Source organism: Gorilla gorilla, chromosome 1 (genome assembly GCF_029281585.2).
Source record: "Gorilla gorilla gorilla isolate KB3781 chromosome 1, NHGRI_mGorGor1-v2.1_pri, whole genome shotgun sequence".
NCBI classification, from domain to species: Eukaryota; Metazoa; Chordata; class Mammalia; order Primates; family Hominidae; genus Gorilla; species Gorilla gorilla.
Genome location: NC_073224.2, coordinates 129,960,521 through 129,984,048, shown reverse-complemented (window position 1 = coordinate 129,984,048; position 23,528 = coordinate 129,960,521). Strand labels below are relative to the sequence as shown.

The 23,528-nt window shown below is 43.6% G+C and overlaps 2 protein-coding genes across 6 annotated transcripts in view; one reads left to right on the top strand and one right to left on the bottom strand.

Moving 5' to 3' along the window:
• The window catches only part of GSTM2 (glutathione S-transferase mu 2), a 1,178,915-nt gene that overhangs the window by 429,598 nt on the left and 725,789 nt on the right, over positions 1-23,528 (top strand). The window lies entirely within an intron of this gene.
• LOC129525191 (neuroblastoma breakpoint family member 15-like) overlaps positions 1-23,528 on the bottom strand; it is a 68,701-nt gene that overhangs the window by 11,107 nt on the left and 34,066 nt on the right. For 4 of the 5 annotated variants that reach the window (XM_063701231.1, XM_063701286.1, XM_063701208.1 and 1 more), the window contains exons 2-13: positions 19,189-19,448; positions 13,512-13,721; positions 11,620-11,725; positions 10,576-10,790; positions 9,448-9,520; positions 8,773-8,996; positions 7,207-7,416; positions 5,315-5,420; positions 4,265-4,479; positions 3,144-3,216; positions 2,474-2,679; positions 1,127-1,178 (exon numbers count right to left, since the gene is read on the bottom strand). In XM_063701231.1, coding sequence (XP_063557301.1) covers positions 1,127-1,178; positions 2,474-2,679; positions 3,144-3,216; positions 4,265-4,479; positions 5,315-5,420; positions 7,207-7,416; positions 8,773-8,996; positions 9,448-9,520; positions 10,576-10,790; positions 11,620-11,725; positions 13,512-13,721; positions 19,189-19,354 — 1,856 coding nt within the window. In that variant the 5' untranslated portion in view covers positions 19,355-19,448. Of the gene's footprint in view, positions 1-1,126; positions 1,179-2,473; positions 2,680-3,143; positions 3,217-4,264; positions 4,480-5,314; positions 5,421-7,206; positions 7,417-8,772; positions 8,997-9,447; positions 9,521-10,575; positions 10,791-11,619; positions 11,726-13,511; positions 13,722-13,823; positions 13,986-19,188; positions 19,449-23,528 lie in introns of those variants that run through there. The other variant, XM_063701272.1, reaches the window with a different exon arrangement.

Below are 23,528 nucleotides of genomic sequence, written 5' to 3'. Positions count from 1 at the left end.
GTTGCAATCCTAGTCTCTGATAAAACAGACTTTAAACCAACAAAGATCAAAAGAGACAAAGAAGGCCAATACATAATGGTAAAGGGATCAATTCAACAAGAAGAGTTAACTATCCTAAATATATATGCATCCTATACAGGAGCACCCAGATTCATAAAGCAAGTCCTGAGAGACCTACAAAGAGATTTAGACTCCACACAATCATCATGGGAGACTTTAACACCCCACTGTCAATATTAGACAGATCAATGAGACAGAAGCTTAACAAGGATATCCAGGACTTGAACTCAGCTCTCCAGCAAGCAGACCTAAAAGACATCTACAGAACTCTCCACCCCAGATCAACAGAATATACATTCTTCTCAGCACCACATCACACTTATTCCAAAATTGACCACATCATTGGAGGTAAAGCACTCGTCAGCAAATGTAAAAGAATGGAAATCACAACAAACTGTCAGACCACAGTGCAATCAAATTAGAACTCAGGATTAAGAAACTCACTCAAAACCGCACAACTACATGGAAACTGAACAACCTGCTCCTGAATGACTACTGGGAAAATAACAAAATGAAGGCAGAAATAAAGATGTTCTTTGAAACCAATGAGAACAAAGACACAACATACCAGAATCTCTGGGACACATTTAAAGCAATGTGTAGAGGGAAAATTATAGCACTAAATGCCCACAAGAGAAAGCAGAAAAGATCTAAAATTAACACCCTAACATCACAATTAAAATAACTAGAGAAGCAAAGCAAACAAATTCAAAAGCTAGCAGAAGACAAGAAGTAACTAAGATCAGAGCAGAACTAAAGGAGATAGAGACACAAAAAACCCTTCAAAAAATCAATGAATCCAGGGCTGGTTTTTTAAAAAGATCAACAAGAAAACCCTGTTTGGCTAGTTCACCTGGCTCATCTGATGGCAAGTTCCTATCTTGAGAGGACTATGAAATTAAAACCAATACAAGTGCCACAAATAACATACAACATTGTAAATCAGCACAATTTGTAGCTGGGTGAATGGAAGAAATAGTTCTATTCATCACTTCCTCATTTTCCCTAAATCTACAATCTCCAGATGTCACTACTGAATTAACAGCCAACAATTCCACAACATTACCTGGGAGACACTGGCCTTTTTTCTTCCTCTTCCTCATCATCACTTTCATTTTCTGTAAATAAATTCAGAGAAGCAGGTCACATTAAGCAATTCATACTTCACATATGAACAAATCACTGTCCAGTCATAGCACAAGGACATAACTATTCTCAGTGCAAGAATAAGGATTCTGACAGGAATATTCTAGGGTGTCCTAGATTAACTTTGGTGAGAATTAGATGACCGTGCTTTCCAGACCCACAGGCCAAAATCTCCCTCTACGTGTAGATCATAATGCCATATTCCCTGCCTGAGTCAAAGTTAAACAAAATTTTTCCCCCAAAAAAATCTCCAAAAATTGGTCAAACAATTTTCTAAGAGTGTTGCTGCAATACGGACTTATATCACCAGGTAACATGGACATTAAATGTTTACAGGCATCTATACATGAAACACGACTGATAGATAAATTTGAACAACTCTTGCTTTAAAAAGAATCTGTGATTTGGGAGGCCAAGACAGGTGAATCATTTGAGGACATGAGTTCAGGACTACCCTGGCCAATATGGGGAAACCCTGTCTCTACTAAAAATTCAAAAATTAGCCAGATGTGATGTTGTGCACCTGTGGTCCCAGCAACTCAGGAGGCTGAGGCAGGAGAATCACTTGAATCTGGGAGGCAGAGGTTGCACCAAGCCAAGATGGTGCCACTGCACTCCAGCCTGGGTGACAGAGCAAGACTCCATCGCAAAAAAAAAAAAAAAAAAAAAAAAAAAAAATCCACAATGCTACAAAGAAACATTGGATCAGCCATTGCATTGACAGGGCAGAAAACCAGGGTCCAGCCTTGCTTTATGGAAATATATCAGCAAAGTAAAGAAGAAAAGTTTCCGTCCTGATTTCAGGGTGACTGTGCAGCTAAGCAAGCTGACTTAAAGGAGATCCAGATGAAAGCTGAGAGCAGTGAAGCCTGGGGAACAATATTTCCAAATACAAAGGCAAGGCTGCCAGCTTCCTTAAACAGGCATAGAAACTCCATGGACATTGTTCAGGGACAGATGACTTAATCACAGATGACAAGAGATACTGAATCGAAGCTAGGAGGCCTGACAGATACTGCCTGTGCACCTCCTGCACTCAGGTGACTATGAGATTGTCACACTTGCCTGGGGTTGAGTAACTTGATACTGGGGACTGGCAGACGAAGGCATGACATTAGCTCAGACGGACAAAAAAACTCCCTGATATCTGTTTAGAAACCCATCATAGTTTTTTATTCAAATGAATTTGTGTTTATAGAGCCTGTCTTCAGAGTTTATCTTCCTCAGCCTAGAGAGAGGTATGAGACACAAGGAAAACAGAGACTACCTGGAATAATGTGTACAGCAGCCTCCCATTCAACATGAGAGGATGAGCCAACGAGAGTTGAGTCGACTTTGTCTTCCTCAAATGTGATTTTGGTTTTCCTATGTGGCTGGTTAGAGTCATAAGGGCCATGGCTATTTGAACAAGTGATGGCACATTCCTCCAGTGAGTCCTCAGGGACTTCCTTTTCTTCAGCCTTCTGCATCTCCCTGATGAGCCAGGTGGGACAGAGATGACAGAAGATTAAACACAGAGGGATTGGACCCCAGGGAGTCCCAGCTGGTTTTGACAGGCGGCATTAAGAGAGTGGTCCCAGAAAGCAAAATGGAGGTTCCCTTAAAGAGGGAACATGCAATCCTGTTCTCTCTGCAACAGAGCATGGCTGCCATGGGAACCAAAGAGGAAGAGAGCAGCTGGTGTTCATTGCACTGGACAGATAGGAGCTGAGGAGGATGAAGACTCAGCTATCCCTGTACGGTGCAGACATGACACTCGGCACACATAGAGAAACATGACAGCTGCCGCACCCTGTGTCTAAGCTGGGTTATATTTCACATACTGTGGCCAAGCGGATGCGGGTTTTTGGCCCATCATAGATGCCAGAGAGGGTGTGCCTCCTAGATATTCCTCATATGTTACCATCCATTAATTGTTCCTGAGTATTCAGTGTTACCTGGGGGCAGACGATTTCTGCACTTTCTCAGCCACCTCAACTTGAACATCTTCATCGTCATCGTTGTCATTTTCTGTAAATACAGAAGTGTTCATTCAGATATTTCCCACTTCACAGTCTGCAAGCACAGTCAGCCCAATGTGCAACAGAGACATGAACATCTAGGCATGGGTCACCGTTCAACTGAAAACTCTCATGTTTTATCTTTAACAGAATGCCCTGGCATAGTTTCCTGATCCATCAGGCAATGCATTTCTGATCTGGAGGGCCACCATCAAGATGTGGCCAAATATTGAAAAGACCTCTTGCTTCCCATATCACTGGAGGCTTGTGCAGCCCCTCTCTGGACGTTGGCAGCTGTCTCCCCAATCCTGCCAGATCTGATTCACAGGCACAGGCTTGGTGTCCTGTCACAGTTTGCATTTCAAACCTCATTCTTTCTCTTAGAAGCAGACAAACTTGTCCCACAGTCCTCTATGCATCAGAAGATTTCAAGCCTCCAAGGGGCTTCTGCTGTGTTATTCAGGGACATTCTATCCATGGGGAGTGCTCCAGTCTGAAGCACTTCCTACCACAAAACGCCCCCACATCAAGTGCCTTCTCCAACATCACACGGCGAGGGGCTTCATCTCATTTTGGAAAGCAGTTGTAAGGGTTCCCACATTTGAATGCTTCAGACCCTTGCAAGAGACAATTTGTCTGCCTTTGCAGATGGAGAGAGAGAAACTCTGGAAAGATAAATCACTCACTCACCGACACTTACTAAGAACATTGCCCAAAAGACAGCCTGGGAACCTTCATTCTTAGCCCAGAGCTCTTTTCACTCCAACAAGCGCCCTCCCATCACAGCCTCCTTCCTGTCCTTTAAAACTAGATAGATGCTGCCTCTTGCTCCAAAGACCACCTTCCATCAAGGGAGGAGGGACACTTGCAATACTGTGACCTCCAAACCCATGGGTTTCCCATCTCCGTTCTTACCCACGAAGTCCTGGTCATGTCATGGCCACATAGGTGTAGCAGAAAAAAACCCCACTGATACAACTGTCATTGTGAAAGTATGGAGGTCTGGAGCCTCTCATAAGCCTGGGGTTTTGGGTCATCAGGGCCTATGGCCACCTTACCTGGGCTGAGCTTTTGGACAAGTTGCTGTGCCAGTCTACACCCCTCAGCCAGCTGTTCTTGGAGGTCCTGCCCCTGGGACTCGTCCGGCTCATCCGGAGTGAGGAGGGCCTGGAGATGCTCATTCAATGAGCGGGAGGCATCTCTCCCTTCCCGTAACTTCTCCTTTAACTGGGTCAGCTCTCGTTCCTGAGAGTGAACCAGGACTTTATATTGCCTAAGGTGAGACGGTAGAGAAAATTTAAGAGTAGAAAGGGTTGAGTGATCCGTTCAAATATTGCAACAGAGACTTCTGAGACAATGTCCTCAAGGAGACCTTCAAGCAGAAGGTCAGCACATGTTGAAAGGAACGTCTGTGGCCAAGAGAAAGAATAGAAAATGGTTTACAGGCTTCCTCTGTATCAGAGAGGGCTCCTGCAAGATCCTCGATGATGTTCCATTCATCTTTCCCTTCTGTAAACAAAAGTAGGTGTCTTCCTAATTCCGTTTCAAAAAGACATCCTTTCAGTTCCTCACTCTGGCCATGGACATTTCCATGTGAAAATACACATGGTGCATCTTGCGGCCACTAGATACAAAGCCATGTACAGAAATGAGGCCAGATGCAGATGGGGCGAATTGAAAAGACGAAAGAAGAAAAGAATGACAGGGTCGAGAAGGCAACATTGATTGAGTGAAAGAATGAGAAGCCGCAGTCAGTCAGGAGGTGATTCTCACTAAGGGTAAGTGGGGTGGTGATGGCACACCATTTTGAGTATACTGAATGCTGCTGTGTGGTTCACACTCCTTCGGTTAATTTTGTGTTATGTAAATTTCACATCAACAATTACTTGTTTGAAAAAGAGAAAACAAGGCTCTGAGAAACAACTGCAACCCATACATTTTTATTGTACTTCTTCTCTGCTTGATAAATACTTGTGTGTTGCGAGCCTGCCATGGCAATTCCTGCCCTTCCCCTGGCCCAGCTTCATTCTTACTTCTCCCCACCGAGCTGTTGTACTTCAGAGATTTACACACCTGCCCCCCTGCCTGCCCCCATGGGGTCGCCTCACCTGAGCTCCTCAGCTTGCTTGAGCTGCTCCGCAAGCTTCTCCTCCTTGAACTGTCGTCGCTCATTCCTCACCATAGATTTTATGAGGTCTTCGCACTCTTCATATTCTGAGAAAAGACAGACACGCCTGCCTCAGTGGAAGGCTGGACATGCTGCTGTGGTCATTGCCTACAGGGCAGGAGCCAGGTCCATCCCAAAGACAAAACTCTCCCCAGTACCAGGGTCTAGACAGGGATTTCCACATCTCTACTCTTCAGTCTCCTGACTTTCTGGCATCTGATCCTCCAAAATTTAGAGATGAAGAAAGAGAACCTCAAGGGCACATCAAGGAAGTTGACAAGATGATTCAACCACAACGAAGTGGAGTCAGAATTCACAGTCCCTGAGGTCTGACTCTGAATGCGGGGCCACTTTCCCAAGCCTTGCAGCCTCTCCTCTAAAACACTGCACTGGGGCATGAAGTAGTGATTTCTTGTACAGTCGGGAAGGCCCCTAGGACTATGGGACTGATGGTTTCCCTTTTACTGGGAATTTCAAGGACAAGTATGCAAAAGATTTTTAAAATCTTTGATTTTTAAATCATATCTTCAGTTATGATTTTAACAATCATATCTGAAGCATAAAGAGTGACACAAAACACCATAAGGCCATGAAGGAAATATGCCCAAATGCTAATAAAGTGTGTGTTAATTTAGAAACAGCAGAATGAAGAACTAATAGATAGTGTTTACTCTGTGCCAATAAATGTTCTAGGAGACTGACAAGAAATAGCTCATGTAATTCACCGCAGCAATTTACAGAGGTAGGTATTATTGTAGTACCCTCTGAACAGGTGAGGAAACTGAGGGACAGACAAGACAAGCAACTTGGATGGAGCCCAGGAGACAGGCCCACGGTCCCTGCTCTGTACACTGCACTGCTATCTCCACACATTCTCGGGTGTGATCTTTCTTCCTCTTTAGCAACAAGACTCTGTGCCCCAGGAAGCAGGACTTCACTCTCACCAAGCTACTCTCTGCTTTTTATTCTTATTTTTATTCATCATTATTATTATTATTATTATTATTTTTACCAGTCTTGCCCTGTCGCCCAGGCTGGAGTGCAATGGCAAAATCTTGGCTCACTGCAACCTCAGCCTCCTGGGTTCAAAGGATTCTCCTGCCTCAGCCTCCTGAGCAGGGGTGATTACAGTCACCTGCCACCACGCCCATCTACTTTTTGTATTTTTAGTGGAGATGGGGTTTCTCCATGTTGCCCAGGCTGGTCTCAAACTCCTGACCTCATGATCTGCCCGCCTCAGCCTCCCAAAGTGCTGGGATTACAGGAGTGAGCCACCATGCACGGCCCCTACTCCCTGCTCTTGATGCTGTCACTTATAGACAGCACAGGTTCTATTAGGAGTAGACTCCTCTTGAAGCCCCTCAGAGCAGGTACTGGCTACTATCACCAAGTTTCCCTCAGAGTCACTAGAACAGAGCTTTGCCTGTTGGGCCTCAACAGAAACTTGAACTGAATAAAAGTTCACTAGTCTCAGACATTTAGAACAACAGACTAGATGTTATTTGTCTGCAGGATCTTATATGGTACAGAGAGGATTCTTGAAAACACGATTGAGCCTCTTGGAGAAAACAGGTCATTCTGTGCCTGTGTCAGAAATCAATAAATGGCAGTTTAACTCTAGTCCCACCCCCACCTGATTGCAAACATGGAAAGTTGCTAAATACTTTGGTACCTCTGTCTTCCAACTTTAACAAAATGTTAAAATACCCATTTCTGTTTTCCTAGAAGTACAGGAAGGATGAAATTATTTTTGATGGAGAGAGCATTTAGTGTCTCAGAGAGAAGACAGGACATCATTCATCACTTTCGTGATGGTGAGCCTATAGATCTTACTGTATTTCTTCTGTCCGTTGGCCAGGAAGCCGGCCAGTTGAGTTACAAAACATTTCTCTTGGAGGCTTCTGAACTGCTGTTTCTTCTCTGCCAGCTGGGGGCGCAATTTCTCATTGATTTCTAGAATGTTCATCTCTGCCTTCTCGCTGGACAAAGGGCCGGCTGATACCACCATGCTGACGTTTGTGGCAGAAGAGGTGGGGCCAGGGACTGGGGAGAAGAAAGGCAAACACATGATGGGTTAAAAACTGGTGAAATCAAATAGGCTTAATCAGGACTGAGGGATGTCACTGGCAGCCTTGTCTACTTATTTGAAGATGATGTTTCCCTGGTTTCACTCTTGTCATCTCCATTCTTGATCTCCTTTAAGTCAACTTGTCTTAGCTATGCAGTCACCTTGAAACCAAGACATAAACACTTCTACACTTTTCTTGCTTATACGTTTCTGTAAAGCAAGGCTTGGCCCTGAGATTTTTACCCCATGAGTGGCCAATGTTTCTGTGTAGCACAAAAGATTTCATTTTGCTTTTTTAATTTTTTTCTTTTTTTGTTTTGTTTTTTGTTTGAGACGGCGTCTCACTCTGTCGCGCAGGCTGCAGTGCAGAGGCACAATCTCAGCTCACTGCCACCTCTGCCTCCCGGGTTGAAGTGATTCTCATCCCTCAGCCTGCCAAGCAGCTGGGATTACAAGCGCCAAGTAACATGCCAGCAAATTTTTGTATTTTTAGTAGAGATGGGGTTTCACCATCTTGGACAGGCTGGTTTCGAACTCCTGACCTCAGGTGTTCCGCCTACCTCAGCCTCCCAAAGTGCTGGGATTAAGATGTGAGCCAGCGCCCCTGGTCAGAGACTTACTTTTTTTTTTTTTTTTTTTTTGAGATGGAGTCTCGCTCTGTCTCCCAGGCTGGAGTGCAGTGGCACAATCTCGGCTCACTGCAAGCTCCGGTTCCTGGGTTCATGCCATTCTCCTGCCTCAGCCTCCTGAGTAGCTGGGACTACAGGCGCCCACCACCGCGCCCAGCTAATTTTTTTTTTTTTTGTATTTTTAGTAAAGACGGGGTTTCACTGTGTTAGCCAGGATGGTCTCGATCTCCTGACCTCGTGATCCACCCGCCCCGGCCTCCCAAAGTGCTGAGATTACATGTGTGAGCCACCGCGCCAGGCCGAGACTTCTTATTAATAGCTAAGACAAGCCAATGAAAAGGAGAGAGAGTCTAGCCTGAGAGGAGTGAACGAGGGTGGGAGGAACGTCTCAGCCGATCCTCCCACCAAAGTCTCCTGAGCAGTTGGGACTATAGGCATGCAGCACCATGCCTGCCTAATTTTTTGTATTCTTTGTAAAGATGGGTTTCACCATATTGTCCAGGCTGGTCTTCAACTCCTGAACTCAAGTCATCCTCCCACTTGGGCCTTCCAAAGTGCTGTGATTATATGTGAGTCACAGCACCTAGCTCCATCCTAGTTTCTGACTAAAACAATAACAATATGTGTATATACAGCCTGTCCTCAGAATTGATCTTCCATAGCCTAGACAGAGGTATGAGACGCAAGGAAAATAGAGGCTACCTGGGAGAATGTTTAGAGCATCCTGACATTCATCGTGAGAGGATTCTCTGTCTACAACCAGAGTTGAGTTGACTTCGTCTCCCTCAAATGTGATTTTGATGTTCTTGTGAGGCTGGTTGGAGTCACAAGGGCCGTGGCTATTTGAACAAGTGATGGCACATTCCTCCAGTGAGTCCTCAGGGACTTTGCTCTCTTCAGCCTTCTGCATCTCCCTGATGAGCCAGCTGGGACAGAGATGACAGAAGATTAAACACAGAGGGATTGGACCCCAGGGAGTCCTAGCTGGTATTGACAGGCGGCATTAAGAGAGTGGTCCCAGAAAGCAAAATGGAGGTTCCCTTAAAGAGGGAACATGCAATCCTCTTCTCTCTGCAACAGAGCATGGCTGCCATGGGAGCCAGAGAGGAAGAGAGCAGCTGGTGTTCAGTGCACTGGACAGATAGGAGCTGAGGAGGATGAAGACTCAGCTATCCCTGTATGGTACAGACATGACACTTGGCACACAAAGAGAAACACGACAGCTGCCGCACCCTGTGTCTAAGCTGGGTTCAATTTCACATACTGTGGCCAAGGGGATGCGGGCTTTTGGCCCACCATAGATGCCAGAGAGGGTGTGCCTCCTAGACATTTTCATATGTTACCACCCATTACTTGCTCCTGAGTATTCAGTGTTACCTGGGGGGAGATGATTTCTGCACTTTCTCAGCCTCCTCAACTTGAACATCTTCATCCTCATCTCCGTCATTTTCTATAAATACAAAATGTTCGTTCAGATATTTCCCACTTCACATTCTGCAAGCACAGTCAGTCAGCCCAACGTGCACAGAGACATGAACATCTACGTATGGTTCAGCATTGTACTGAAAACTCTCATGTTTTATCTTTCACAAAATGCCCTGGCATGGTTTCCTGATCCATCGGGCAATGCATTTCTGATGTGGAGGGCCACCATCAAGATGTGGCCAAATACTGAAAAGACCTTTTGCTTCCCATATCACTGGAGGCTTGTGCAGCCTCTCTCTGGACTTTGGCAGCTGTCTCCCCCATCCTGCCACAGATCTGATTCCCAGGAACAGGCTTGGTGTCCTGTCACAGTTCGCATTTCAAACCTCATTCTTTCTCTTAGGAGAGGACAAACTTGTCCCACAGTCCCCTATGCGTCATGAGACTGCACAGGCCCTCCATGTGGCTTCTGCTGTGTTATTCAGGGACATTCTATCCATGGGGAGTGCTCCAGTCTGAAGCACTTCCTACCACCAAATGCCCCCACATCAAGTGCCTTCTCCAACACCACATGGAGAGGGGCTTCATCTCATTTTGAAAAGCATTCGTAAGTGTTCCCATATTTGGATGCTTCAGACCCTTGCAAGAGACAATTTGTCTGCCTTTGCAGATGGAGAGAGAGAAACTCTGGAAAGATAAATCACTCACTCACCGACACTTACTAAGAACATTGCCCAAAAGACAGCCTGGGAACCTTCATTCTTAGCCCAGAGCTCTTTTCACTCCAACAAGCGCCCTCCCATCACAGCCTCCTTCCTGTCCTTTAAAACTAGATAGATGCTGCCTCTTGCTCCAAAGACCACCTTCCATCAAGGGAGGAGGGACACTTGCAATACTGTGACCTCCAAACCCATGGGTTTCCCATCTCCGTTCTTACCCACGAAGTCCTGGTCATGTCATGGCCACATAGGTGTAGCAGAAAAAAACCCCACTGATACAACTGTCATTGTGAAAGTATGGAGGTCTGGAGCCTCTCATAAGCCTGGGGTTTTGGGTCATCAGGGCCTATGGCCACCTTACCTGGGCTGAGCTTTTGGACAAGTTGCTGTGCCAGTCTACACCCCTCAGCCAGCTGTTCTTGGAGGTCCTGCCCCTGGGACTTGTCCGGCTCATCCGGAGTGAGGAGGGCCTGGAGATGCTCATTCAATGAGCGGGAGGCATCTCTCCCTTCCCGTAACTTCTCCTTTAACTGGGTCAGCTCTCGTTCCTGAGAGTGAACCAGGACTTTATATTGCCTAAGGTGAGACGGTAGAGAAAATTTAAGAGTAGAAAGGGTTGAGTGATCCGTTCAAATATTGCAACAGAGACTTCTGAGACAATGTCCTCAAGGAGACCTTCAAGCAGAAGGTCAGCACATGTTGAAAGGAATGTCTGTGGCCAAGAGAAAGAATAGAAAATGGTTTACAGGCTTCCTCTGTATCAGAGAGGGCTCCTGCAAGATCCTCGATGATGTTCCATTCATCTTTCCCTTCTGTAAACAAAAGTAGGTGTCTTCCTAATTCCGTTTCAAAAAGACATCCTTTCAGTTCCTCACTCTGGCCATGGACATTTCCATGTGAAAATACACATGGTGCATCTTGCGGCCACTAGATACAAAGCCATGTACAGAAATGAGGCCAGATGCAGATGGGGCGAATTGAAAAGACGAAAGAAGAAAAGAATGACAGGGTCGAGAAGGCAACATTGATTGAGTGAAAGAATGAGAAGCCGCAGTCAGTCAGGAGGTGATTCTCACTAAGGGTAAGTGGGGTGGTGACGGCACACCATTTTGAGTATACTGAATGCTGCTGTGTGGTTCACACTCCTTTGGTTAATTTTGTGTTATGTAAATTTCACATCAACAATTACTTGTTTGAAAAAGAGAAAACAAGGCTCTGAGAAACAACTGCAACCCATACATTTGTATTATACCTCTTCTCTGCTTGATAAATACTTGTGGGTTGCGAGCCTGCCATGGCAATTCCTGCCCTGGCCCAGCTTCGTTCTTACTTCTCCCCACCGAGCTGTTGTACTTCAGAGATTTACACACCTGCCCCCCTGCCTGCCCCCATGGGGTCGCCTCACCTGAGCTCCTCAGCTTGCTTGAGCTGCTCCGCAAGCTTCTCCTCCTTGAACTGTCGTCGCTCATTCCTCACCATAGATTTTATGAGGTCTTCGCACTCTTCATATTCTGAGAAAAGACAGACACGCCTGCCTCAGTGGAAGGCTGGACATGCTGCTGTGGTCATTGCCTACAGGGCAGGAGCCAGGTCCATCCCAAAGACAAAACTCTCCCCAGTACCAGGGTCTAGACAGGGATTTCCACATCTCTACTCTTCAGTCTCCTGACTTTCTGGCATCTGATCCTCCAAAATTTAGAGATGAAGAAAGAGAACCTCAAGGGCACATCAAGGAAGTTGACAAGATGATTCAACCACAACGAAGTGGAGTCAGAATTCACAGTCCCTGAGGTCTGACTCTGAATGCGGGGCCACTTTCCCAAGCCTTGCAGCCTCTCCTCTAAAACACTGCACTGGGGCATGAAGTAGTGATTTCTTGTACAGTCGGGAAGGCCCCTAGGACTATGGGACTGATGGTTTCCCTTTTACTGGGAATTTCAAGGACAAGTATGCAAAAGATTTTTAAAATCTTTGATTTTTAAATCATATCTTCAGTTATGATTTTAACAATCATATCTGAAGCATAAAGAGTGACACATAACACCATAAGGCCATGAAGGAAATATGCCCAAATGCTAATAAAGTTTGTGTTAATTTAGAAACAGCAGAATGAAGAACTAATAGATAGTGTTTACTGTGTGCCAATAAATGTTCTAGGAGATTGACAAGAAATAGCTCATGTAATTCACTGCAGCAATTTACAGAGGTAGGTATTATTGTAGTACCCTCTGAACAGGTGAGGAAACTGAGGGACAGACAAGACAACTTGGATGGAGCCCAGGAGACAGGCCCACGGTCCCTGCTCTGTACACTGCACTGCTATCTCCACACATTCTCGGGTGTGATCTTTCTTCCTCTTTAGCAACAAGACTCTGTGCCCCAGGAAGCAGGACTTCACTCTCACCAAGCTACTCTCTGCTTTTTATTCTTATTTTTATTTATCATTATTATTATTATTATTTATTATTATTTTTACCAGTCTTGCCCTGTCGCCCAGGCTGGAGTGCAATGGCAAAATCTTGGCTCACTGCAACCTCAGCCTCCTGGGTTCAAAGGATTCTCCTGCCTCAGTCTCCTGGGCAGGGGTGATTACAGTCACCTGCCACCACGCCCATCTACTTTTTGCATTTTTAGTGGAGATGGGGTTTCTCCATGTTGCCCAGGCTGGTCTCAAACTCCTGACCTCATGATCTGCCCGCCTCAGCCTCCCAAAGTGCTGGGATTACAGGAGTGAGCCACCATGCACGGCCCCTACTCCCTGCTCTTGATGCTGTCACTTATAGACAGCACAGGTTCTATTAGGAGTAGACTCCTCTTGAAGCCCCTCAGAGCAGGTACTGGCTACTATCACCAAGTTTCCCTCAGAGTCACTAGAACAGAGCTTTGCCTGTTGGGCCTCAACAGAAACTTGAACTGAATAAAAGTTCACTAGTCTCAGACATTTAGAACAACAGACTAGATGTTATTTGTCTGCAGGATCTTATATGGTACAGAAAGGATTCTTGAAAACACAATTGAGCCTCTTGGAGAAAACAGGTCATTCTGTGCCTGTGTCAGAAATCAATAAATGGCAGTTTAACTCTAGTCCCACCCCCACCTGATTGCAAACATGGAAAGTTGCTAAATACTTTGGTACCTCTGTCTTCCAACTTTAACAAAATGTTAAAATACCCATTTCTGTTTTCCTAGAAGTACAGGAAGGATGAAATTATTTTTGATGCAAAGAGCATTTAGTGTCTCAGAGAGAAGACAGGACATCATTCATCACTTTCGTGATGGTGAGCCTATAGATCTTACTGTATTTCTTCTGTCCGTTGGCCAGGAAGCCGGCCAGTTGAGTTACAAAACATTTCTCTTGGAGGCTTCTGAACTGCTGTTTCTTCTCTGCCAGCTGGGGGCGCAATTTCTCGTTGATTTCTAGAATGTTCACCTCTGCCTTCTCGCTGGACAAAGGGCCGGCTGATACCACCATGCTGATGTTTGTGGCAGAAGAGGTGGGGCCAGGGACTGGGGAGAAGAAAGGCAAACACATGATGGGTTAAAAACTGGTGAAATCAAATAGGTTTAATCAGGACTGAGGGATGTCAGTAACTGAAATTCTTAACTTACTGTTGTGAAAAATGTGATCACTCCCCACAGCACTTTAGGATCCTTCACCACAAAAACAAGGTTCGAGGTGCCTGAACACAGAGCTGAAAGCACTGCCAGTAGCTCAGACTCTGATAAGAGTGAGGTAGAATGTGGCCAGCGTGCCAGGTAACCGTCTGCAGTTGCCATAACAGAATTAGAAGGTGGGGGTGTCACGGAATCTTAGGAGCCCTGCATTCGAATTGCCCAGGCTTTGCTGAAACACAGGCACCCTAGTCTCACCTGAGGGTCACCACCAATGGGGATCATTCCTTCAGCATTCACTCTCAGTATTCGTGTACCCTTGTGACAATGCCACAGACCCGTGTCTTTCCCAATACATCTAAGCATATTCCTCACTGTTTATCTCTTGTCTGTACAACATCATCAAGGCAGAAACAGTTTCCCAACAGGTTATATTTTCTTAATGGTAGTCATGAAGTCACCCCACCTGCTCTCAGTTAAAACAGAGCTTAAGGCTTTTCCACAGGTGTAAGATATCAAACTTTTAGCCTGCCCTGCTATCCTCCGGGTCTTCTGCAGTTTTTTCTGTATCCACTAGAAAGTGAATGAATAATTCATTTTTTTAAAATGTTTTCTTTCCTGTCCCAGTATTCTTGCTGCTGCATCCCATTGTTAGACTGATTTCTTCTTTCTTACTGGGGCACCTTCTTGGGTTTTCATTACATTCTAGACCAGTTTGACATCCCTACCTCCAAAGCTCTTCCTCTATGTGGGTTGATTTGTTTTTTAATGTCACTGAGCACTACATTTTATACTTGTCACTTATAGATGTCATTCTAGTGCCAGAAGACCTCTTTTCAAGGTATCAAGTGATCAAAGTCTTTTATATAGAGGTCTCCTGAAAACATGTGTGACCATCCATCTTGGGAAGTTTTGTAAACCTGATGCTATTTTGTTGTTTCCATTTTGTTTTCCCATATACTGAAAAGAACAGGGCCACGAGCAGTTCTTATGGAATATGGTTTGATATATATTTTGTTGAGATGACCTAACACCATTGATTTTGGGTTGCATTCCACTAACAGAACATGGCAAGATCAAGGTTATGGTCAGGGTTGGTTGGCGATCCTCAGTGTTGCTGTGCAGTAGAAGGTGAGTTTGAGGTGAGAGGAACAAGTAGGAAAGAGTGATCCCCTGAACCACCTCTTCACTTTCTCAGCTTTCATCCCCACCTAGGTTTGGTGAGCCTGGAACTTGAGAGACTGTTCTGTAGCCCAGGTCTCCTAAGATTGGCTGCTGGACTTGCCTGAGTTGAGGGTGCAGTGGGTTGACCCTGGGCTGCCCAGCATTCATGTGGAAGGGAAGGAAGGAGGACTGGTTAATCCCATTTGAAAGCATCCCTCTCTGCAGCCCGCACCATCTTCCAGTGACACTGTAAGGATACTGCTTTGAGATGTATCAAAGGCTTTAAGTCAATGTATTTTCTAGGGTCTGGGAGACCTGACATTCTGTGTCAGAATGAAAATCTGTCAAGTTTCTAAATGAAAACACTCGGTGGAAAGCTGACCTGGTTACTGCCACTGCAGAGTGCCCAATTTGCCAGCAGCAGAAACCAACACTGCGCCTTTGATATGGCACTATTCCTCAGGGTGATCAGCCAGCTACTTGGTGGCAGGTTGATTATGTTGGACTTCTTCCATTGTGAAAAGGGCAGATGTTTGTCATTACTGGAATAGACACTTACTCTGGATATGGGTTTGCCTATCCTGCATGCAATGGTTCTGCCAAGACTACCATCCGCGGACTCATGGAATGCCTTATCCACTGTCATGGTATTCCACACAGCATTGCCTCTGACCAAGGCATTCACTTTATGGCTAAAGAAGTGCAGCAGTGGGCTCATGCTCATGGAATTCACTGGTCTTACCATGTTCCCCAACATCCTGAAGCAGAACAGTGGAATGGCCTTTTGCAGTCACAATTACAATGCCAACTAGGTGAGAATACTTTGCAGGGTTGGGGCAAAGTTCTCAAGAAGGCTGTGTATGCTCTGAATCAGCGTCCAATATGTGGTACTGTTTCTCCCATAGCCAGGATTCACAGGTCCAGGAATCAAGGGGTGGAAATGGAAGTGGTACCACTCACCATCACCCCTAGTGATCCACTAGCAAAATGTTTGCTTCCTGTTCCCGCAACATTAAGTTCTGCTGGCCTAGAGGTCTTAGTTCCAGAGGGAGGAACGCTGCCACCAGAAGACACAACAACAATTCCATTAAACTGGTAGTTAAGATTGCCACCAGGACACTTTGGGTTCCTACCTTTAAGTAAACAGGCTAAGAAAGGCGTTACAGTGTTGGCTGGGACATCAAGGCTATCAAGACCCAGGCTATCAAGATGAAATCAGTCTACTACTCCAGAACGGAGGTAAGAAAGAGTATTCATGGAATACAGGAGATCCATTAGGGCGTCTCTTAGTATTACCATGCCCTGTGATTAAGGTCAATGGGCAACTACAACAGCCCAATCCAGGCGGGACTACAAATGGTCCCGCCTGGATGAATGAAGGTTTGGGCCTCTCCATCAGGAAAAAAAAAAACACAACCTGCTGAGGTGTTTGCTGAAGGCAAAAGGAATACAAAATGGGTAGAAGAAGGTAGTCATCAATACCAGCTACTACCATGTGACCAGCTGCAGAAATGAGGACTGTAATTGTCCTCAGTATTTCCTCCTTCCTTTATTAAAAACATGTCTGTGCTTGCACACACTTGTACTAAGAAAATATCTTCATTTTATTTCCTTTCTCCTTTATCATGTGACATAAGATTTATTGACTTCACATCAGCATTTAAGTATCGTTAACTTTATGTAAGAGTGTTTCAGTTGGGGACTGGTGTGTTTCCGGATGTACGAAGAATAGTTGTACTACTTAGGTGTAATTATGACCTAATTATTGTCTTTATTTGAAGATTATGTGTGATCTCAGGAGATGTGTATGGGTTCAAGTTGACAAGGGTTAGATTTGTGGTGGTTAAAACTGAGTGTGTCAACTTGATTGAATTGAAGGATACAAAGTATTGATCTTGGGTGTGTCTGTGAAGGTGTTGCCAAAGGAGATTAACATTTGAGTCAGTGGGCTGGGGAAGGCAGACCCACCCTTAATCTGGATGGACACCATTTGATCATCTGTCAGCAAATATAAAGCAGGCAGAAAAACATGAAAAAGTGAGACTGGCCTAGCCTCCCACCCTACATCTTTTTCCCATGCTGGATGTTTCCTGCCCTCAAATATCGAACCCCAAGTTCTTCGGTTTTGGAACTCAGACTGGCTCTCCTTGCTCCTCAGCCTGCAGACAGCCTATTGTGGGACCTTGTGATCATGTGAATTAATACTTAACAAACTCTCCTTTATATATATATATAAAGATTGCCAATATATATATATTAAGATTGCCACCAAGACACTTTGGGTTGGAATATATATACATACATATATATTCCATTAGTTCCATCCCTCTAGAGAACCCTAATACAATGAAAAATTAATATAACAGTATTCTACACTAACTGATCCAGTATAGTTTTCTGAGTACATTTTTCACTTTTTTGCTTATTGTATTTATAGAACTCTTGGTTTAGTGCTTAAAGCAGGAGAAAAAATGAAGAATGTTCCTCCTTTTCTCATCTAATCTAATAAACACTTTTGAATAAAGCTCAGACCCACCTAGAAAAACCCACAATCTATTCAGGTGAGATATGTGTAAAAAAAAATTACAATAAAATGTGATACATAAAAATAATAAAACTTAGAGACCATTTGCCTAAAGGAATCATGAAAGGGTCACTAAGATACAGTTTTAAATAACATTGGACAATCACCAGTTGTAGAAAAGGGCATTCCAGGCAAAAGGGTGTGTAACTGTATGGAAGCAATAATAAGTACAACATTTTCAGGAAATAAGGAGAATTTGGTGTGACTAGGCCTAGATGCTTGTGGGGAGGCCAGGCTACAAAAAGATGTAAAGTCTAGGCTGTAGAGAGCTATGGAAGTCATGTAAAAGAGTTTGCAGTTTATTCTGCGGATGAAAAAATATTAGACATTGTAAGCAGGTGAGATTGTTAGAATATTTGCATTTATAATCAAAGATGTAGTAATATCATGGGTGAATGAGATGGGGAGAGAATAAAGGCAAGAAAACGTATTCAGAAACTACTTCAGAAGTCCAGGTGAGAGATAACATGGCCCTCAACTACAGGGTAGCTGAGGAAATGGGAGGAATAGACAGGTGAAAGGCAACTCAGAGGTTGGCTTGGGTGACTGAGTTGAAATGAGGTCAGAACAAGGGACAGGGAGTTTCTAGCGTGGGTATTTGGGATGTACATGGTTGCTACGTATTTCTGTCAACAAGGTGAGCTGAAAGTACCTGTAGAATATCTCCAAGGAGAACATACAAAGGATAGCTAGAAACATGAGCCTGAATGTCAGGGTTGGGTGGAGCTAAGGGAATGATGGTGAGATTCATCAGCAAGCTAATGAAGACAGTGGCAGTGGAGGCGAATACAGACAGGGAAATTCCCTAGGGAGAGCTGTGATGTGGCTCAAAAGAGGGCGCAAAACAGTGCTCCAGGGAGCACAGACATTTAATGGATAAGAACAAGGTAATGAAGAAGCAAAAGGAACAGGGTTCAGAAAACCAGAAAAGCCAGTGCCCTGAATGTCTAGGGAGGGAGATTTCTAAAAGCAAATAGTCAATAACATCAGCAACTTTTCCTCTGGTGACAGTGTACTTATTTCTTTTAGTGAAGTAAACTCTGATTCCCCATCCTGGTGTACATATTTTTTTTTTTGAGACAGGGTCTCACTCTGTCACCCAGGCTAGAGTGCAGTGGTGCGATCATAGCTCACTGCAGCCTCAAACTCCTGGGCTCAAGCAATTCTTCCACTTCAGCCTCCCAAGTAGTTAGGACTACAGGTGCACACCACCACACATGACTAATTTTGTTTTATTTTTATTCTTGTTTTTTTGTAGAGATGGGGTCTTGCTATGTTTCCCAGGCTGGTCTCAAACCTCTAGCCTCAAGTGATCCTCCTGCCTTGGCCTGCCAAAGTGCTGGGATTGCAAGCGTGCACCACCGCACCTGGCCCTGACATATATGCTTTAAGCAGTCAAAGTATTTGGTCCTTTTTCTTTCTCTTTCTCTGCCCCCTGAAACTCTTAAAAGGAAGTTAGGGATAGTTGTCTGGAACATCCCAGTTCCTTATCACAATGCTAAATGTGCACCAGAGCTGGGGGACATTTAAGAGCCAGACACCATGATCTAAAAGATGCTAAATAAAGGTATCTGCTGAAGGTAGGAAAGCACTGGCTTTGGTCTCATTAGTTACCTGTAAACCCGACTTGACAGATACACTCATAGGTATCCCGGCTGAGCATATGGCATGTGCCGCCATTCAGGCAGGGTCGAGACACAAAGCATGGATGAGATGTCGAGTACTGGCAGTCCTCTCCTGTAAACCCTGAGGCACATCGGCACGTGGCTTTCCCCAGCATGGCCTGGGCCACACAAGTCCCACCATTCTGGCAGCGGTTCTTCTCACAGGGGTCTCGATGTTGACAATATTCCCCCAACAAGCCTTCTGGACATCTGTATGGAAAAGAGAAGAGTCCATGAAAACACCTGACTTCTTGTAAGTCCAAAAAATTACAGTAAAACAATACAGTCCAATCAAGAAAGCATGAGATTGTGAATCAACAGACCTACAAGTACCACCTATAAAACTGCTTCCCTTTAGAAGAAAGAGTCCTTAGAGAACTTAACCACATACTCCCATGTCCTTTTGAGTCCTGGCAGGTGACAGAGTATCAGGTGTATGGTCTAGCAGGGTCTGCCATGGCCAGTCAACATGACCCTTATTCAAACGCAAAATGCACCCCAGCTTTTTTTCATGTGTGTACAGGTTGGGATGGTGTAACAGCATCTTTTTTAGAGCACTGTTCATACTTGTCTGCTTAAATTCATTAACTTTCTCATTTTGACTAAGCCATTTGATAGGATTAAGATGTCCACAATATAATGCATGAACTTGACCCTATTATCCCCTCCAATTTAAAATATGTAAGATATCATGTGCTTTTCCTCAATTAAGCATTGAGAAATAGTAAGTGCTTCTTTCTCTTATTTCCACTGAAACATGAATTGGCTGACACCTAGTTTTCTGGGTTATGTTCAGGTGGCTGACATTACAACGGAAAAAGGGAAAGGAGGTACAGGAATGGGGAAGAGTTCAAAGGGATATTTAAAAATCTGTTAATATTTAAGTAGTAGGCATTTTTAACCAAATAAAAAGGCACAAAATATAATTAAAATAACATAAAATATCTAAGATACCATATAAACACCAAAGTGAAGGAAGGAATCAATTGAAGAATAACATTCTATGATATTTTCCACATTGAGGCACTGAGGAACCTTTTTACATGCCACCCCTTGATTCATAAGATGTACAACCATTTCAAACTGTGTGTATTATTTATGACAATTTTCTCTGAACAATATCAAAAAGGCATGGTAAGTCTCCATTTTCATAATGAAGTTGTTTAAATGGAATGTCTGAGAAGCATTTAAATTAAGAAACACAAACACTTTTATTCTAACTATAAATGCTGCTATATATTTGGCTGGTGCCCCAAATATGTGATTCAACTTATTCCTCGTTTTAGTTTTCAGGGACTAGAAAACTGAATCTAGTAGGCTGTTCCACCATTACCTCAAAGATTACACATTTAAACCAAACTCTAAATCCCCCTCTCAAAAACCAGCTCTTCTGTGCCCAAGCCTTGTTGTCCTGATTTTCCTAATCATTGTGACCTGAAACATTGGGGTCACGAGTGCTTTTGTCTTTGACAGTCATATCCAAGACCTTTCATTAACCATTGGTTGGCAAGGCTAGCTAGCAGGGGTCACAGTTACTGAGAAAAGAAGGAAGGCCAGATACTAGGGAACTAAGACAGAAAATGCCGAGAAGAATTGTGTAGTAGCTAAAATGGCTAAAGGAGAAAACAGGGTGGTGAATAGCTATAGTGGTAGTGAGGTAACTGGCCACAGCCTCTTCACCCCTCCCAGAGCTGCATAAGATAAGCATGGTGGAGCAAGGAGCGGCTAAGGCTCTGGGCATCTTCATGAGTAGGTGTAGCTACAGACCAACAGGCAGTGAAGAAAGTTCATAGCACTGAAACCAAAGATGGCATGCAGGTGACTGTGAGGAGTCTGTATCAAGAAGGTCAGAAGGTCTGGTTTGGAGTTCTGGTGCTGTGACCTTGGACAAGTTACTTATCTTCACTGACTATCCATTTTCTCACATTGTAAATAGTTAATAAGGTCACCTACATCATGAGATTATTCTAAGAACTGAACAAAATCAAGTAGGTAAAAAACCTTATAAATGTTAAAAAGTTTTGCAAGTGGGCTGGGCACAGTGGCTCACACCTGTAATTCCAGCACTTTGGGAGGCTGAGGTGTGAGGACCATCTGAGGTCAGGAGTTTGAGAATAGCCCGGCCAACATGGTGAAACCCTGGCTCTACTAAAAATACAAAAATTAGCCAGGGTGGTGGTGCACGCTTGTAATCCCAGCTACTCGGGAGGCTGAGGCATGAGAATTGCTTGAACCCGGGAGGCGGAGGTTGCAGTGAGCCGACGAGATTGTGCCACTACACTCCAGCCTGGGCAACAGAGTGAGATTCCATCTCAAAAAAAAAAAGTTTTGCCAAGTGAAAACATCTTTTCTCTCTTCTTTGTGCTTATTGAGGAAAATACAATGCCCCATCCAAATCACAGCTTGATTTGAGAATAGTTTCTTGTGTTGGTTTTTTGAAGTGGAGGAGCAAAAAGTGCCAATGTAGCATAGCTAAAATTAACTCTGAGATATATTATTAAAAGCATTTGCAGCTTATTCAAGAAATGTGTTATGAATGTTAAAAACTGCAACACAATTCTCACTCACAGTGCAGCCCTCTGGGCATTATTAGATGACTCTTCATTCTCCCATATGGGAATTATGCACCTTCTAAATAATGGCAAATTTTTTAATGTGGGTGGGCTTTGCTCAGCTTTGCTCCTGAACTATTACACCACCCTAACACTATCATGTGGCATATGCTAAGAGAATGCAAAGTCATTTAAATGGTAGCATCATAAACATATAATGGAAATATAAGGTTCCCAGGAAAACAAAAATGAAGCAAAATGGAAGTTTCTAAAGCTAAACAGATGTATTTCTGAATTATTTGTTTCTACAGTTTAATTCACATTGTTGCTCCCTATCAAGTATGGAAAAATAAGTTTTAACCTAAGATATATTTAAGAAATCAGTAAAACCAGAGATTGACAAAGCACAGTTTGCAAGTCTAATTTGGACCACTGCCTGTTTTTGTTTGGCCTGTGAATAGTTTTTTACATTTTTAAATGATTAGAAAAAAAGAACAAAAGAAGGATATTTTCTGACATTTCAAAATTATATAAAATTCAAATTTCAGTGTCCATAAATAGTCTTACTGGAACACAGCCATGCTCATTCATTTATAGATTGTCTATGGCTGATTTTCCACTACAACAACAGAGTCAAGTAGCTGTAATGAGACCACAAAGCCTGCAAAAATAATTACTCTCTGGCACTTTACAGAAAAAGTTTGCCAACTTCTGAGTAGAGAACATATGAAGGCTAATTCTATAAATACCATCCAATATGCTTATTAATAATGATTGGTTTCTGATAGGAAATCAACCTTATTAGTTTCCACAAAGAATATTAAACTTATAATCATTCATTCACACAACAATTAGTAAATGCCTATTATGTGCCAGGCATTTTTCCAGTGCTAGAAAAATTCTTACACTCTTGGAGTTTACATTCTAATAGCGGAAGACGAAAACAAAATTACTAAGTAAAAGATGCACAATAGATGGAGTTAAGTGCTGTGAAAAAAAAATTAAACAGGAAGGAATGGAGCTGGGGATGAGGGTGTGGGGTGAGCAAAGAGAAGTATCTCAGTTTAGAATAGGAAAATCAGAGAAGACCTTCACTGACAATACTCGAGTTGAGACCTAAGTAAGGTGAGAGTAATCATGCAGGTATCTCAGGGAAACACATTCATGAGAAAGGGAACAGCAAATGCAAAGGCCATAACACAGAGAGCAGCCCTAGCGTGTTTGAGAAACAGCAAAAATATCTGGAGCAGCAGAAAATAGATGAGAGCTGTAACTGGGATGTGGATCAATTGGGGCCTTTAAGCCACCGTAAAGAAAGACTTAGGGTTTTCCTCTAAATGGGATAATACTTACATATGAGGTACAACAGACTTACTCTCCTAAAGCCCGTGTACAGAACCATATATTTGCTTTATGTGAAACTAGACCTACTGTATTAAAAAAGTTTGATTTCTATTTAAAATGTTTTAGAGGGCTGGACATCAACTTAGTTCTTTACTTTTACCTTAGAAGATATACAAGTCTCTTTTAACCCACATTTTCATGAGGTCCCATTTCCCTTTCCAAATTATTGTTTCACAGCTAACCTTCTATGACTGTAGCCTAATTTCAGATATTTCTCTTTCTTTTCCATCTACTTCTGGACTGCACTGCTCTTTCTCTCAAATGCATTTGTTACTGTTGTTGTTCACTTGGTTTTAAACAACTTCCTTCCTGTAACTGACTCCAAAATACACTG